At 35.1% G+C, this 19,210-nt stretch overlaps 1 protein-coding gene across 1 annotated transcript in view; it reads right to left on the bottom strand.

Moving 5' to 3' along the window:
- Window positions 1–19,210, bottom strand: part of LOC132366636 (bifunctional heparan sulfate N-deacetylase/N-sulfotransferase 3) — a 145,265-nt gene that overhangs the window by 81,047 nt on the left and 45,008 nt on the right. Inside the window, exons 2-3 of the mRNA XM_059924233.1 lie at window positions 13,084–13,171; window positions 5,847–6,001 (exon numbers count right to left, since the gene is read on the bottom strand). Of these exons, the coding sequence (XP_059780216.1) occupies window positions 5,847–6,001; window positions 13,084–13,171 (243 nt within the window). The remainder of the gene's footprint in view (window positions 1–5,846; window positions 6,002–13,083; window positions 13,172–19,210) is intronic.

The raw sequence follows: 19,210 nt of genomic DNA, 5'->3' as shown, positions 1-19,210 counted from the left end.
ATTGACGCTTTTCAATATTGTAATAACTGGCGTGGCCATACCAGTACTTTTAAGTTTAATATCAACCCGTTCCTTCAGACATTCTTTTTGTGAAGTAAATTATATACTTTACCATATTGGTCATCCTGCTCTGAATAATGGCTAGTGTCTTTCTTAACTGTGCTGTTTGCATTAGTCCAGAAGTGGTCTACCAGCTCAGACTAGACTTTGTGCATCCTGAGTTAAACTCTATTTCTATTAGGACCATTAGAATTATACTTTGTTTTCAATATCAATAAAGTGAAAATCTAATGTCCCTTTTTTATAAAGTGCTTCACTGAAGTAAAAATGATAACATTCATTCATTCTCTAGCTGGCAAGCAAACTAATTGAAAGATTATTATATATTCCTTAAGCCAGCAAGTCTTTCAATATATTTTAAATTATATTTGATGCTATAATCTTTATTTCCAATTTAGAAAAAGTTAATGTGCTCACTAATCTAAAGAGTTGCATAATTGACACTAGACATTTCAGCTAATGTAAATTAGTGGGTTCTGCTGAACTTGGAAAAGAGGGGGGGAAAAGGACACTGTTTGAAAGAATAATGATAATACAATCAAAAATTACAATCCTGGGCAAGATTTTATGTTTTCAGGATTGGGAACATTGTTTCACTACTACCAATTTTAATGGTATTGTCTGTATCATCGTTAAGTATCACTGATATTGGCAATGAGTTCTCTGATAAAATTTCTACTAATTATTTTATCTCTAAAAATTAAACTACCATAATTTACTAAAATGTAAATCCAATTCTCCAACTGAGAGTATATATACTGATGAGAAATTTTTTGAGGTTTAAATGCAATAAGTTATTTTATTTTTCCAATGGAATTTGTTTTTAAGTTTTTTTTTTTTAATTTATTTATTTTATTTATTATTTATTTTTGGCTGTGTTGGGTCTTCGCTGCTGCACGCTGGCTTTTCTCTAGTTGTGGTGAGCGGGGGCTACTCTTCGTTGCGGTGTGTGGGCTTCTCATTGCGGTGGCTTCTCGTTGCGGAGCACGGGCTCTAGGCGTGTGGGCTTCAGTAGTTGTGGCACACAGGCTCAGTTAGTTGTGGCTCGCGGGCTCTAGAGCGCAGGCTCAGTAGTTGTGGCGCACGGCTTAGTTGCTCCGCAGCATGTGGGATCTTCCCGGACCAGGGCTCAAACCCATGTCCCCTGCGTTGGCAGGCGGATTCACAACCACTGTGCCACCAGGGAAGCCCCAATGGAATTTTTAAAACTGTATAATAGATATTTCTACTGTGTTGTAGGTCAATAATTAATGTTACAATTAATCTTTGCCTCAAAAATGGTACCTTTCCAAAAAAATCCCCTGTTGAAATTTCATTTTAATAAGTGAATTAGCCCATATTTGATAACTAAAAATATTTTTCTAATTAACCTCTAAAGCTGTATTTCCTGATGGCTGTAATCATCAAATGCAAGTTTGCTTAAAGGATTTGCTTGACCTTCCACAGTAAGCAATTAGAGCTTTCAAAGTAAATTAAAACAGACATTAAATTCCCTCGTGAGACAGAAGTGTCCACATTGTGCAAAAGGATTAATAGCTCAGATGTGTTTGCTAAAACTCAATGAAAATAGCAGGTGTTTGGCTGTAGATGGTGATAGAGAAGGCCCAACCAAAGAGTCTTACATCATAGTCTCAGATTCTCTGAGCTGGAAAAGTATTTAAGTGTCCTCTAACTCAATCACTCATGTGAATATTACATTTTATCCATGGCCTCTAGTCTTGTTTGAACACCCAGTTGCTTCTTTGTATGTCTTTCAGTTCCTTCACTGGGAAACACGCATGCTCATCTTTAAATTTAGAGCTTCCAAGCTGGTGGAAAAAAGCAGAACGTGACCCAATTTAGAAATGCAATATCAGCACAATACTGCTGGTTCCTAGATCTAGTGAGATGAGAGTTGAGGCAGAATTCCTCCAAAATAGTTTCTTTGAATAAGAGTAGACTCTATATCCATACATGATAAGTGATAGTCATGTGGAAAGTTCCTCAGATTCAGTTGTTTGTCTCCCTTCCCAACATTGTAGAACCTCTGCCTACTGTAGGGAACCTTTGGGAACCTAAGGGAAAAGTTGCCCTATTAGTTCCACCTCTAGCGCTCAACTCCTCTTATGTTAGCAGAATTACCAGATACCCCCTTGGATTACCAGGCAAAAGAGAAATCTAGACTTACGTGTGTGAATTGGTTTGGGAGGCTAGTGAGGAAACTTGGAGATCACAATTTATGCAGTTTTAGAAAACCAGGATTTCTCGGGTTTTTTGTTTGTTTGTTTCAGCTGCGCCACGTGCCCTGTGGGATCTTAATTCCCCCGACTAGGGATCGAACCCGTGCCCCCTGCAGTGGAAGCACGGAGTTTTAACCACTGGACCGCCAGGGAAGTCCCCAGGATTTCTGGTTTTAAATTCTACCACTAGTGAGCTTTATCATCATGAGTGTGTCACTGTATTTCTCTGACTTTTCAGTTTTCTTCTCTATAGTGTGAGAATAAATATACTTACAATTCAGGGTTGCTGTAAGAATTAAAGGAAATATTACAGAATATATAAAAAAAGAAAATAAAACATTTGAACTTTTCTTATTACATCTTTAAATTTAGCAACAAAGCAGCTTTGTAACCCTAATGCCTTAGTGGGAAGTAAAAGAGTTAACACGCATTAGAAAATGTGTAGAATTCACATGAACCAAATGTCTTTCCAATACAGAATAAGCTTTTAAACTTGAGGATTTTTGTCCCTTTTACCTGTCACTCTAAACACCTCAGGAACCTAGGTAAAAACTGAAGATGGCAGTTTTATGATACTGAATATAATGATAATAAAAACAACAGCTCTTATCTACTGAATGTGTGTTATGTACTATTTGGGTTGTCAACCTGAAGCTAGGAATGACATTTTAAAGAAATATCCTCTGCTTGGCACTTGAGGTTAAGAATGACTAAATTTCAATTTTGAATTATTCTTTCAATTCATGATGCTCTGTAGTTGAGAATTCCAAAAAATGTATAACTACTGTGCATCGGTTCTTATTGTATGTACTTTCAAGTATTTACGTTTGTTAGGTATAACCATAATATTGACATGCACTGATTCATTCATCCAAGTCATAATAGAATACCATTATTTTAGAAAATGTTCTATTTTCAGGAGAATATAACAGTGAATGTCATGTCTTTCATCAAATCTGCCTTGATAAACTGTTTTTTTGAAGGCTACCTAAACAACAATAACAACAACCCTAAAAATCTTCCTCCTCACTTCTTAGTTTATCTTTTATTGGTACATTCTTTTACTTCATGTATTTTCTTCTTTTACAAATTCCTCTCTTTCTCCACAGATTTAAAAAGAAACTACAAAGTAATTTTCTTCTCCACATCCTCTCTTGCTGATTAATGTTGCTAATATTGGCAGTTTTTTAGACTTCTGAAGATCATAGAATTAATGTTTGCTGCATTGAGGGGATTTTTAGTGCTCTGTATTACAAACTGTGGCAATGTTTACCCACTTTTACATGCTGTTTACTATTCCTGTTTATACTTTTGGTGAAAAAATACTGGCTCTCCGTCTCACAGGAGTTTGCAAATACTGTCAAAATATACACACAATATTAGCATGTAGGACACTATTCTTGCTTTCTTGACAAAATATCAATGCCTGGCAAAGGTATACTTGAAGCTGTCTATTTTGGGGAGTAGACTGAAGTTAAAAGGTAAGTATAAGCTCCTGATACTACCCATAAGTATTTGGTCTTCTATATCCTCATGGAAAAAGCAATATATTTTATAAATTCTAACCTTTTCTTGTACAAATTTGAGTAAGGTATCATGTGTTTCAACTAAAACATCTTGGGGCTTTAGAAGTTTATGTAGAATACATTCCATGATAAGTGGGCAAGTGGGCATCAGTACTTTCTTAAATTCTGATTAGCCAAAAAAACTAATAGTTAACATGGCTGGGTGGCCAGCCAAGGGAGATGTAACACGTGCTCGTTTCCACAGAGTTACAGCCACAATCTCTCTATGCCATTTTAGAGTATAAATATGTTAAGGGCAGGTATGTAAGGAAATAGTATATCTTCAGGGTTTAGGAACTATAACGTTAGGAAAGGCATGTATGTGTAGGAAATCTCAAAATTGAGCAGATTATACTTCAAATCAGTCATTTCTAGTTTGGGGGTCAGGACTTCAAATCTCTAGAAAAACATTTTCTGTCTGTCAGTGGAGTGGTTATATTTTAGAATTTTCCAGCTCATATCCAAATTAACCAGTGTAGTGTATTTTAATTATTTTGCACCCTAGGTTTAGTCTACATTTAGTAGAATTTACCTGGAAACATGATTTGATGGTTTTAGATTTATTAACAACATAATCTATGAACATTGTAATATACGTTTTGGGGTTTGCAAATAAGAGAAATGCTGTAATAAATAAAGATATATTACACTTCACTGGCTTTTTGAGTGGTAATTTCTGCTGCCTTGATCATTTATACTACACATACTCATGGAGTACCTTTATGAGCTAGGAACTGTGATAGAAAGAATATAGTTCCTGCCCCCAAAGTACTCCCTGCCCAGGGGGGGAGAATGCTGGGTAAATAATTACTTGTCTGGACTCCCTCCACATGTTTGTGTGCCCTTTAGAATAATTAATAGAAACAAGGATAAAACATCCTCCCCGCCCCAAACATAAGCCTTATTGGCTTGTTAATCACCGTATACCGTCTCCGCTCATCACAAGCACATTTTACAATGTACTGTATGTATTAGAGCTTTTACTGTAAATTTCCCTGTCCAGAATCAGAATCCCTATAGTATAAAACAGTGTGTTTTGCTCAGTCAAGTGAATGTTCCATCCTATATTATATGTATGTGATGTCTTTGAAATAGTTTTCTTCCCAATTCTCTTGCCTTTTTGGATCGACTCTTCATTACCTCATACCCACAATATGGTCTCCTACCTGGTGTTTTCCCTCAGCCTCATTTAACTACAAATTCTCCCTGATGCTTAAATCTTATTCTTATTTCAGAATGTACCTAAACTCCTATTTGCACAACATTTCCCTGGGCACTCCCAGTGACACTTACTTCTCTGAACTGTAGGTTTTATGTCTACACGGTTTGGTACTAGGTCCTGGAATATCTCATTTTATTGGAGACTTTTTTAAAAAATTGAACTATAGTTGATTTACAATGTTGTGTTAGTTTCTGTGTACAGCAAAGTGATTCAATTATACATATATATACACATATTCTTTTTCATATTCTTTTCTGTTATGGTTAATTACAGGATATTGAATATAGTTCCCTGTGTTACAGTAAAACCTTGTTGTTTATCTATTTTATATATAGTAGTTTGTATCTGCTAATCCCAAACTCCTACTTTATCCTTCCCCCCATCCCCTTTGGTAACCATAAGTTTGCCTTCTATGTGGAGACTTGTTTTATGTGTATATTTTTCTTCTGCAGTGCAGCAGGAAGCTCCTTCTGGATGGGAACCATATTTTATGTGCTCTGACCGTAATGTCATGTAACTGAGTCCTGTGAGTGTCTTGCGAAGTTCCTTTTAAAGTAGACCCCTGAAAGCATTAAGCATAGTGATGAGCACCCAATACAAAGTCAAAAGTCACATACTGAAAGGATGCACTGCCAAATTGTTCTAATGATCACATAGAAAAGCCTGCTTAAAAAGTGCCAATATGCCAAAAACCTCTAAGACATTCTCAGTATAAAAAGCTGGTCATTTCTGTAGTCAGCACACATTAGTTCGATGTAGTGTTCAAAGTGAGTTACTTACTAAGGCAAATTTTTTGTTAAGAATCATCTGCTCCACCAAAGATGACTCATTATGGAAGAGGTGGGGCTGCATGTGGCTCCACATATGTGGAAACCACCAGAACTCATCCACAGACCCCAAAAGACGGTCATCCCCTTCATCTTCCTCTTCAGTTCCTTGGGTTGGGGGTGGGGAGAGGAGAAAGATTATTCAATTAATTTTAGTTATACTGATTGCCTGTTTATCTGTATATCTATCTGTCCATCCAACCATCCGTCCATCCATCTAATTATGTAATCGTATATATATATTTAGAAGGTACCATTTATACTATCTTAGATACATATAAGACTTGGAACATGAAATGTAACAAAGGAAAATCTGTTACTTGGGGAACAACCAGAGACTGTGATACAAGTCTTTTTAAAGTTTTAAAACATGAGACATGGATATAAAATCACTGCAAGATGGAAGTACACAACCATTCCAAAGGACTTTAGAACTTCTAACTTTTAGGATATTTATATAATTTGCAGTTTGGAGAGAATGGTGGATAAGTTGGGAATGTAGTCAAGGGAATATGAGTGAGGAAATGTGCAGTAGATCTCTAATGGTTGATCATTAGACATGGGTTGTGACACAACAGTTGCAACAAAATAATTCCATAATTTACTTGGGTTACTCCTTAAGTCTGAGAAGAAGTTACTCAGTATATATTTAGTGAAAACTAAGGCATAAAAAGGAGAAAAAAGGGAAATGTAGGAATTATTATTGAGAAAATGAGAGAAAACTGAAGGAAAGAGAAAGCAAAGACAGTGATAGAAAGAAGGTGAAGTGGTGAAGTCATTGTAAAACAATCCAAGTACCACCATGCTCCTTGGTGCTACTTGTGTTCCTCATGTTTGCCCTTTCTCTCAAGTTCTTGGGAGCAAACTTTCCATCAAGACAGCTCTATTTCCTTGAGAGTTAGCTTTGTTGTTGTTCCTCTGATTTTTCATATTTGAGCTTGTTTTAATTCCTCCATTTTCCACAACCTGCAGTTTAGTTGAGTGTGGGAAATTACACAGTTCTCTAACTTATGTGAGGGGGTAGGAGTCTCTTTTTGTATTTCCCCAGGCAGAGTTTCTTTACTAAAGCATGAAATGAGAGCAGTGTAAGGTGCCTGTCCTGGCATACCATAAAATGATATTAATCATCACAAAATTATGCAGCCACACTTTAATTTCAGCCACAACACTGAATCCAGTAAGGTCCTAGAACAGTGGTTTCTTCAAATGATGTCCCTTCTATGTGGAGAAGAAACCTCCTCTCATATTTTCAATAGCAGTTCTGATGTGACCGGTTCTAATAGGGCCCTAGGGGCTAAAGATGGAGGATGGACTGCTTCCCTGGCTTAGCCAACTGAGCCCGGTGCTTGTTACCACTCTTCTTTCACTTAATTTTTCAAGAGAAGGAAGGCAGAGCCTATTGATAGGAAAAGAATCAGATCCTGTGATTTACTGTGCAGTGAAGGAGACCAAAGATAAAGATGTAGTACAAGGCTGTATGGTTGCTCCACTGTATGCAGGAAGAACAGAATTAGTGATATAGACTGAGTGGAATAACATAATCTTTCAACAAGGAAAGTCTTCAGTTCCACTTTCATATACTTAAGTATCAATACTCTGCTGATATGAAGGAACTTTTTCTCTCTCTGTAAAGGGCATCTTTAACGTGAATCTGTTTTATTTCCCTTATTTTTTCCTCTTCATCATACACTCATGTTACCACAGTATAGTTGAACAGGTATAGCCTTTGGAGTCAGAAGTTTTTAGTTTATTTGTAGTTTCCAACACATTTGAGTTGTGTGATTGTGGGCAAGTCACATAACCCCTTTAATGTTGGTATTCATGTAGGCAAAACATACGGATAGCAATACCTATTTTATTCTATTTGGGAGGAAGTGTCTACACAGTCCCGACACATACTGGGTAATCTAAAATGCCCATGTCTTTCCCTCCTGTATTTCTTGCTCCTGTTCTTCTACTTGTCTCTGTGAGTTTTTTTTTTTTTTTTTTTTCACTATAATACTGCATGCGGGGGTGGGGGGCACTGTCATGAGTGTTATGTGGCAGAGGAGACTTTGTATTTAAGAATGTAAGAACTGATCAAGCCATTATATTAACTGACTGGCCTGATAAACAAGTCCCTCACATCGAGCATTCTTGGGGCTTCTGAGTGATTATCTTACAGCTCTGGGAAGCCATCTAGAGAGGAATGCAAAGGAATAGGAAAATGGAGGTAGGGACTTAGAATATCTGATGACCCCAATCATGGCAAAGTCTTGCGTCCTGCTACCTTTTAGGTGATAAATAAGGCGGCCCTGGTAAAGAAATATTAGCTATGTACGACTGGTGATGCTTAAATACATGTTGGGTTTTTGTTGTTGTTGTTGTTGTTTTGTTTTTAACATAAGGATGACGTCATTTGGTTTCCCTGCAATTAAACATCTCTACTTACATACTCTCCTCTTGTTTAACATTTTGTATGTCCTCAGGACACCATAGTAGTTAAGATTACAGTCAGTTACTTGTTGCAGTTTTACTTTCCCATACTGAAAATAGGCAGATGTCTCTTGGGGTTTCCCAGTAATCAGTTCATTTCTGATTTCCACCTCCCCTGGGAAAAGTGAGCTGAGATTTCCTGGTTTATGAAAAGTCACCCTTCCTACTACTTTTAATCTCTATTCCCCACCTCCTATAACTCCTATCTTACCCTGCATCCTTCTTCTTATCTCTTCATTCATTTTTCTAGTTGGCCTTTACCCAGAGTTTATTTATGAGGACAGCACAACAGATTTCAGAATTCTTTGGAAAGATTGCTCAGGTATTTGGTGTCCTTTCCTGAATATCATGGTGAAATCTGCTATTAAAATATCCACACATTTTAATCATGCAAGAGTCAGACAAACAATGTCTGCCCTCTGACAGACATATAAAATCATAGTAGGCATAATTGTATGCCTTTCCTTTTTTCTTTACAACTCTCTCCTATCTGATTTCCTTTAATCCTACTTTGGGGATGTTTTACATCAGAATTAATTATATTGAGAACAAGTGTCTGTTGCCTAACACTTTAAACATCATGATAAAAAACAGCTGAAACATAGTTATTCATGGTTGGATTGTGCTGGCCTCTTGCCATTCCTTTATTCCTCCACTTTACACACTTTTGTCAGAACTGGAGAGAGAAGAACTAGAAGTCAAATTCCTCAATTTTAAGTGTCATTTCTTAAGTTGTTACAAAACTACACTGAAATTTTATAGTTAATGCAAACTATTATTTTATTATATATCTATTTAAATAACTTATGTCTCTTCAGTATTTTATCTGTAGTATTTCCTACTCTGATATTATATTAAAAACCATCATTGATTGAGACTGTCTTAAGTGTTTTTCAAGTAGAGTCTCATTTAATTCTCACTACAACCCTATGCGCTAGGGGCTACTGCTAACGCCATTTTACAGGTAAAGAAATTGATATTTGGAGAGGCAAAGTAATTTGTCACAAGTCACTGGGAATACTGGGATAGAACCTGAATTCAGAACCTGAATTCTAACCCAGATTACACAACTCTAAATTCAGGACCCTTAACCATCATTCACTGACCAAATGTGGAGTTTAGAAATAAGATTAGCATTTACTAATTCACATAACATTGCTCTTCACATTGTTAATTAATTCTGTGATAGAATTTACAAATACTATTGGTTCTCAGTGATTTGGGAAAATATACAAACCTAAAGAACCTATAGATAAGGGGAAGGAACCTTTTGCCATTCAGCTTCCTTAATCAAGGATTGCCAATTAAATGATAAAAACCCATTTTTCTTTTTTCTAATACATAAGACTAGGGCTCTAACTGACCTTAAGTTAAGAGTATTTTTTGACACTTAAGTAGTTATATGACCTTGGGCCCCTCTAAGTTTCTATGTTATTATCTAGAAAACAAGGTAACACATTCTTTAACTCCTAGGATTCAATGAAAAGGTACATGAAAAGTGCTTAGCTAAGTACCTAGAATATGGTGCTGCTCACTAAAAGGGAACTATAATTTTTATTCTTTCATCTCTTTATTTCTCACAAAATGCACAAATCTTTCAAAAAGTAAAGTACATCAAACAAGATGAAACCCTCTCCTGAAATGAAGTCTTACTAGTATGACAGTGCTGTTTTTCTCCTTCCCTTAAAGACTGAATAAAATAGAATTTTTAATAGAAAAAGGAGTTACTCATTTAGAAAGGAAGGCAGTGTAATTCAATTAAACTTTACAATATTTAATTTTTGAAGGATTCAGAGTATTAAATTTTATATCTGTTCCCATTGAAAACTGATTTTACTGGTTTTAGACAAGGCTAGCTAAGTTTTTGTGGAAGCTTGCAGGTCTTATACAGCCAACAAAACTCTTTCAGGCCTTCTCCTTAGATTCCTCCTGTGTTCTACTGTCCCTGGCTTAGAGAGAGGATATACCTACTGTGAGCTGTGGGAAGTACCCAAGTAAGGAAAGAGAACAAATCTTTCAGAAACAAGAATGAAGGAGAGCCACTGGCTACAGTCATTCTTTAGCATTCATCACTGGGCAAAAAATTGAGTTGCCAGGAGTGCTTTATTATATTTCTATTATGTTTGGGAAAAAGTTTTAATTATTCTTAATATTTAGAGTGATTTTCTTTTATAACACAACATGGTCAAATTTTATTCTCTGACCTTGTTCCATATAAATACTAATAGTTAAAATAAAGGTAATTTTATTTTCATTCAATCATTTATTCATTAATTCATTTTTTTTTTTCAATAGGCACTGTCCTACTTGCTGGTGTTACAGCAGTAAAGCCTTTGTAGAGTGTTCATTTTAGTGAGGGAAGAAAGACAACAGATAAATTTAAAAATAAAGTACATTCAACATCCATTCATGATAAAACATTTAGAAATCTATGAATAGAAGGGAGCTTTCTTAAGCTAATAAAGACTTTCTATAAAACTGTCCATTGAAAGAATTCCCCTCAAGAACAGGAAGAAAACTACTGAAGGATTTCCCCTGAGGTCAGGAGCAAGATATGAGTGTTACTATCACCATCTTTAATGTTTATGGGAGATCCAAGCTAGTGCAATAGGCAAGGAAAAGAAAAAAAATTCATAAAGCTTAGAAAGGAAAAAATAAAATTTTTACTATTCAAAAATTATATGATTGAATAGGTAGAAAATCCAAAAGAATCTATAAACTATAAAATTAATAAGTGAATGTAGCAAGGTTGCTAAATACAAGATCAGTACACAAAATCAATTACATTATTATTATTATACTATCAACAGAGAAATGGAAAACTTTAAAAAAAAGACACCACTTACTATTGCATCAAAAAACCCCACCAAGGAATTAATATAAAAACAATAAAGTTTTATCAAGTGTAGTTAAAGAGGACCTAAATATGTTCAAGAATAGGAAGACTCAATATTTAGGATAGCAATTCTCCCCAAACTAATTATTAAATTTAATGTAATTTAAATAAAAATTTTAGTGAGGTTCTTTGTGGATATTGGTAAGCTGATTTTAAAATTTACATAAAAATGCAAAGGGCCAAGAATTGCCAAGGCAATCTTGAAGAAGATGAACAAACTTAGAGGACTTAACAATAGCAGATATTAAAATTAATTATAAAGTTACAGTAAATAAGACAGTATGATGACACAAATGGAACCAATGGACAGGAGAGTACAGAAACAGAGTCCACATATATATATGGTCATCTAATTTGTGACAATGATGATACCATGGTACAGTGAGCAAAGGATGGTCTTTTCAATACTTGGTACCAACTTGACATCTTTATGGAAAAAAAGAAGGTATCTTGACCCTTATCTCACACATACACAAAAATCAATTCCAGATGGATCTCAGATACATACATTTTAAGCATGTAGGAACATACTTTCATGATCTTGTGGCATGCAGAGATGTCTTTAAAAAGACACAAAAAAGGAAAAAAAAGATAAATTGGACTACATTAAAATGTTTGTTCATCAAAAAATACCAGTAGGAATGTAAAAAAGATAAACTGCACATTAGGAGAAAGTATTTGCAACACAGGTAACTGACAAAGGGCTCATTAAGAGTATATAACGAATTTCCACAAATCAATAAGTAAAAGCAGACAACTCAATAAAAAAAAAACACTGAGGTATTTCAAAACAGAAGATATCCAAATGGTCAATAAATATATGAAAGAAGCTCAGTTTCACTACTTAGTGAAATGTGCATTGAAATCATACGTAATATGATATCCCTACTGCCCACCAGAAAGGCTAAAGTTAAAAAGACAAATAATATTAAATACTGGTGAGAATGTAGAACAACAGGAAAACTTACATACTGTTGGAAATAAAAACTGGTACAACCACTCTGAAAATCTGTTTGGCATTTTCTACTAAAGCTGATCATAAATGTACCACATAACTAGCAATTCTACTCCTGGTTGATAACCAACAGAAAAGAATACATATGTCCTCTGAAGGACAGGTACAAAAATGTTCTTAACACAACTATGCAAAAAAAAAAAAAGCCAAAGACTGGAAACAACCCAACCATCCACATTGGAGGAATAGAATAAAGAAATTCTGGTAAATTCAAAAAATGGAATACTACAGAACAATGACAGTGAAAGAATTACAACTATACACAATGATGTCTGCAAAACCAAAATAATGTTGAACAAAACAAGCTGTATATAGAAGAGTACATACTATATGATTCCTTTTATACACATCTCAAAGCCAGGCAAACTAATTTGTGATATTAGAAGTTAGGATAGTGGTTTTCTTTGAGGGAAGCTAGTGACTAAGGCAGCACAAGGGAGGGGGTGTGTGAGATGCTGGTAGTATCTCTTTCTTGATCTGCATGCTGGTTATGGAGCTCTGTACACTTTGTGAAAATTCATTGAGCACTATACTATACTTATTACTTTTGCAGTTTTATATATGTAAATTATAGTTCAATAGAAAAAAAGCCCATTAAATAATAATATGGTGAATAAACTTTCCAACTATTAACATTTTGTAAAGGTGAAAAAATAACAGGTTAAATGAAATTGAATAATATGAAGAAAATAAAGTAGGGGAGAGACACAGGGAATACAGGAAGGTGTGAAGAAGAGGGGTCATAATTTTAAAAAGAGTGGTCAGAGAGGCTTTAATGAGAATAGTTAATCTCCTTTTTCTTACCTGTATGGTAAAATTTCCCTGAAAATCCCAGGTTGAACGTAAAATTTGTGATTTGTGCACGCAAAAGATTCTGAGTATCAAGCAGGGCCTGAAATACATAATTTTAAAAAATATATCAGGTGGAGCATGGCCTTGAGAAGATATCTTCCTTTAGCATTCAAAAGGTAATACTACTCCTTTAGACATGAGAGAATTAAATGATGGAAAGTAGTTTCTTTACCACCTTACAACTAGCAAGAAGCTTCTGAGATTACATAAATACATACTTATATTTATCCTTTAGCTGCAATAAATCAGCAAAAAATGTCAGCTAGAAAAAGGAAGTTAAATGAAAAGTTTACTCTTCATGTATCAAAGGAAGTAGTATCTAGTACATAAAATACATCTCCCTTTACACCTCAGGGATGTAGTTCACCAGTTGTCAAAAGAAGGACATTCTGTTTAAGTGAAACTATGCAAGAACATATATTGAAAGAAACAGATTGTTGTTTTTCAGATATACCTTTGGTCTTCAAAATATAAGACTTTTCAATCTTTAAGTCTTAGATTCCCCAAAGATAGTGATTATTCTTCAAAAATGGATATCATGGTAAAGTAAATCTATAGTTTGCCCTTCCATTGAAAAACAGATAAAACCCCCTACTAATGACAGGTAAAGCTATTTTGAATCAGAGTTTTAATTGTTATATCCTATAAAGTATTTTTCATGCTATGAGTATTTAATGGACTTCTTTTCTTCTCCTTCTCCTCCTTTTCTTTCTCATTCTTATTTAAGTTTACATTCTTGTATTTCTCTCTCCCCCTACCCCAGACTATGGTAGTTGAGTGCCCACCTCAATGAGGCAAAAAGTAACACTAAATGGTAGATTTGTAAAGGATCTTAGTCAACATTTCTTTTATACATGAAGAAACTAAGGAGAAATGACTTGCCCATTTTCAAAGATAAAATTATTGGTAGATCCAAGGTTAAGGATATAGATCACCTGATTCCATATTAGGTACTCTTTTTACTCTACCACACCAAATCTTTCCCCACCCTTCCATAGTACTGCTGAATCCACAGCAAAATCTTTTCTTAATAGTGTAGCTGATATCTGGAAGCTCTGCCCCATCATGTTCACAGTCTCAATGTTTTTTGGGGGATAAACAGATATACATATTATTCAGAGACCCTCTCATGATTGTATGTGTTCAACAATTATTAGTTGCCACCCCTCTATTATTGCTGCTGCTACTATTACTACTCCTAATATGGCTGTTGTTATTGTTAGTGATAGATAATACATATCATCTCTCTGAACTTTTCCCTTCATTTGTTAAAGTTGAGACAATTATCTAACTCATAGAATTATGATGAGGAATATAAAAGAGATAATATATGCGGGAGTGCTTGATAAATTTTTTTAAAAATGGCATAAAATGGATAAAGAAGATGTGGTACATATATACAATGGAATACTACTCAGCCATAAAAAGGAACAAAACTGGGTCATTTGTAGAGACATGGATGGACCTAGAGTGTCATACAGAGTGAAGTCAGAAAGAGAAAAACAAATATTGTATATTAACACATATACGTGGAATCTAGAAAAATGGTATAGATGACCTTATTTACCAAGCAGAAATAGAGACACAGACATAGAGAACAAATATATGGATACCATGGGGGAAAGGGGTAGGGTGGGAGGAACTGGGAGATTGGGATCGACACATATACACTATTGATACTATGTATAAAATAGACAGCTGATGAGAACATACTGTATAGCACAGGGAACTCTACTTAATGCACTGTGGTGTCCTAACTGGGAGGGAAATCCAAAAGGGAGGGGATATATGTATATGTATGGCTGATTCATATTGCTGTGCAGTAGAAGCTAACACAACATTGTAAAGCAACTATACTCCAATAAAAATTAAAAAAGTATTATCAGCAATATATTATATATTAATATAATTATATGTATATAATTATATATTATTGATAATTATATCTATAATTATCTATATCTGTATATTATATATATCTCACCTACTTATTTTTTTAATTGAAATATAGTTGACATACAATATTATGTTAGCTTCAGGAGTATAAAATAGTGATTCGACATTTAAATATACTATGAAATGATCAACACCTGAAGTCTAGCAACCATCTGTCCCCACACAAAGTTGTTACAGTATTACTGACCATATTCCTTATGCGAAAATTACATCCCCATGACTTACTTATTTTATAATCAGAAGTTTGTACTTCTTAATCTCCCTCACGTATTTCACTCATTTCCCCCACACCCCTGCCCTTTGGCAACCACCCATTTGTTCTCAGTATCTATGAGTCTGTTTACATTTTGTTTTGTTTGTTTGTTTTGTTTTTTAGACTCTACGTATAAGTGAGATCATATGGAATTTACCTTTCTCTGTCTATTTACTCCACTTAGCATAATACCCTCTAGATCCATCCATGCTGTCCCATGGCAAGATTTCACTCTTTTTTATGGCTAATATTCTACTGTATATACATACCACTCTTCTTTATCCATTCATCCATCAATGGACCTTAGGTTGCTTCCATATCTTGGCTATTATAAATAATACTACAATGAACATAGGGGTGCACATATTTTTTTTATTATTTTATTTATTTATTTTTAACATCTTTATTGGAGTATAATTACTTTACAATGTTGTGTTAGTTTCTGCTGTATAACAAAGTGAATCAGCTATACATATACATATATTCCCATATCCCCTCCCTCTTGCGTCTCCCTCCCACCCTCCCTATCCCAGCTCTCTAGGTGGTCACAAAGCACTGAGCTGATCTCCCTGTGCTACGTGGCTGCTTCCCACTAGCTATCTGTTTTACACTTGGCAGCGTATGAATGTCAATGCCACTCTCTCACTTCATCCCAGCTTACCCTTCCCTCTCCCTGTGTCCTTAAGTCCATTCTCTACATCTGCGTCTTTATTATTGTCCTGCCCCTAGGTTCTTCAGAACCATTTTGTTTTCTTAGATTCCATATATATGTGTTAGCATATGGTATTTGTTTTTCTCTTTCTGACTTACTTCACTCTGTATGACAGACTCTAGGTCCATCCACCTCACTACAAATAACTCAATTTCATTTCTTTTTATTGCTGAGTAACATTCCATTGTATATATGTGCCACATCTTCTTTATCCATTCATCTGTCAACGGACACTTAGGGTGCTTCCATGTCCTGGCTATTGTAAATAAAGCTGCAATGAACATTGTGGTACATGACACTTTTTGAATTATGGTTTTCTCAGGGTATATGCCCAGTAGTGGAATTGCTGGGTTGTATGGTAGTTCTATTTTTAGTTTTTTAAGGAACCTCCATACTGTTCTCCATAGTGGCTGTATCAATTTACATTCCCACCAACAGTGCAAGAGGGTTCCCTTTTCTCCACACCCTCTCCAGCATTTATTGTTTGCAGATTTTTTGATGATGGCCATTCTGACCAGTGTGAGGTGATACCTCATTGTAGTTTTGATTTGCATTTCTCTAATGGTTAGTGATGTTGAGCATCCTTTCATGTGTTTGTTGGCAATCTGTATATCTTCTTTGGAGAAATGTCTGTTTAAGTGTACCCATTTTTGGATTGGGTTGTTTGTTTTTTTGATATTGAGCTGCGTGAGCTGCTTGTATATTGTGGAAATTAATCCTTTGTCAGTTGCTTCGTTTGCAAATATGTTCTCCCATTCTGAGGGTTGTCTTTTGCACATGTTTTTGAATTAGTGTTTTTGTTTTCTTTGGGTAAATACTCAGAAGTGAAATTGCTGGATGATATGGTAGTTCTATTTTTAAGTTTTTGAGGAAGCTTCATACTGTTTTCCATAGTGGCTGCACCAATTTACAATCCCACCAATAGTATATGAGGGTTCCCTTTTCTCCATATCCTCTCTAGCACTTGTTATTTCTTGTCATTTTGATGGTAGCTACTCTGACAGACATCTTTTCATGTGTCTGTTGGCCATCTGTATGTCTTCTTTGGAATAATGTCTACTCAGATCCTCTGCCCATTTTTAAATGGATTGGGTTTTTTTTGGTATGGTATTGAGTTTCATGAATTTTTTATATATTATGGATATCAACCCCTTATTGGATATGTCATTTACAAATATCTTCTACCATTCAGTAGTCTGCCTTTTCATTTTGTTGATGGTTTTCTTCAAAAAGCTTTTGGTTTGATGTAGTCCTACTTGTTTCTTTTTACTTTTGCTTTCCTTGCCTGAGGAGATACATCCAAAAAATATTGTTAAGACTGATGTCAAAGAATGTACTGCCTATGTTTTTTTCTAGAAGTTTTATGGTTTCAGGTCTTACATGTAAGTCTTTAATCCATATTGAGTTTATTTCTGTATATGGTATGAGAAAGTGCTCCAGTTTGATCCTTTTGCATATAGCTGTCCAGTTTTCCAAGCACCATTTATTAAAGAGGCTGCCTTTTCCCCATTTTATATTCTTGTCTCCTTTGTCATAGATTAATTGACCATCTAAGTGTGGTTTATTTCTGTGTTCTCTATTCTGTTCCATTGTTCTATGTGTCTGTTTTTGTGCCAGTACCATAATATTTTGATTACTGTAGCTTTGTAGGACTGCGTGAAATCAGGGAGCATGATACCTTAAGCTTTGTTCTTTCTCAAAATTGTTTTGGTTATTTGGGGTCTTTTGTAATTCCATGCAAATTTTAGAGTTATTTGTTCTAGTTCTGTGAAAAATGTCATTGGTTTTTTGATAGGATTTGCACTGAATCTGTAGATTGCCTTGGGTACTATGGAGATTTTAACAATATTAATTCTTCCAGTCCATGAGCACAGTATATCTTTCCATTTGTGTAATCTTTAATTTCTTTCATCAATGTCTTAGTTTTTGGAGTACAAGACTTTCGCCTCCTTGGTTAGATTTATTCCTAGGTATTTTATTCTTTTTTTTTTAATCAGTCATCAATTATATACACATCGGTGTATACATGTCAATCCCAATCGCCCAATTCAGCACACCACCATCCCCACCCCACCGTGGTTTTCCCCCCTTGGTGTCCATACGTTTGTTCTCTACATCTGTGTCTCAACTTCTGCCCTGCAAACCGGTTCATCTGTACCATTTTTCTAGGTTTCTAGGTTCCGCATACGTGCATTAATATATGATATTTGTTATTTTATTCTTTTTGATACAATTGTAAAGGGAATCCTTTTCTTAATTTCTCTGATAGTTCATTACTAGTGTCTAGAAATGCAACTGATTTTTGCACTGATTTTGTATCCTGAAACTTTTTTGAATTCATTTATTAGTTATAATAGTTTTTTTGGTGGAGCCTTTAGGGATTTCTATATAAAGTATCAGACAGTGACAGTTTTGCTTCTTCCTTTCCAATTTGGATTCCTTTTATTCCTTTTTTTTTTGTCTAATTGCTGTGGCTCAGACCTCTGATACTATGTTGTGAGAGGGGGCATATCTTTGTCTTGTTCCTGATCTTAGAGGAAAAGCTTTTAACTCTTCACAGTTGGTTCTGATGTTGGCTGTGGGTTTGTCATATACGGCCTTGATTATGTTGAGGTACATTCCCTCTATAACCACTTTGTTGAGAGTTTTTATCATAAATGGATGTTGAATTTTGTCAGAAGTTTTTTCTGCATCTAGTGAGATGATTATGTGATTATTTTTCCCATTTGTTTATTTTTGTTTTTATTTCCATTACTCTAGGAGGTGGATCAAAAAAGATCTTGCTGTGATTTATGTCAAAGAGTGTTCTTCCTATGTTTTCCTCTAAGAGTTTTATAGTGTCGTCTTATATTTAGGTCTCTAATCCATTTTGAGTTTATTTTTGTGTATGGTGTTAGGGAGTATTCTAATTTCATTCTTTTACATGTAGCTGTCCAGTTTTCCCAGCACCACTTATTGAAGAGACTGTCTTTTCTCCATTGTATATCGTTGCCTCCTTTGTCATAGATTAGTTGACCATAGGTGCGTGGGTTAATCTCTGGGCTTTCTATCTTGTTCCATTGATCTATGTTTCTGTTTTTGTGCCAGTACCATATTGTCTTGATTACTGTAGCTTTGTAGTATAGTCTGAAGTCAGGGAGTCTGATTCCTCCAGCTCC

This window comes from Balaenoptera ricei, chromosome 5 (genome assembly GCF_028023285.1).
Source record: "Balaenoptera ricei isolate mBalRic1 chromosome 5, mBalRic1.hap2, whole genome shotgun sequence".
In the NCBI taxonomy this organism is placed as follows: domain Eukaryota; kingdom Metazoa; phylum Chordata; class Mammalia; order Artiodactyla; family Balaenopteridae; genus Balaenoptera; species Balaenoptera ricei.
The sequence above is the reverse complement of the archived record's forward strand: the minus strand, read 5'-3'. Positions and strand labels throughout refer to the sequence as shown.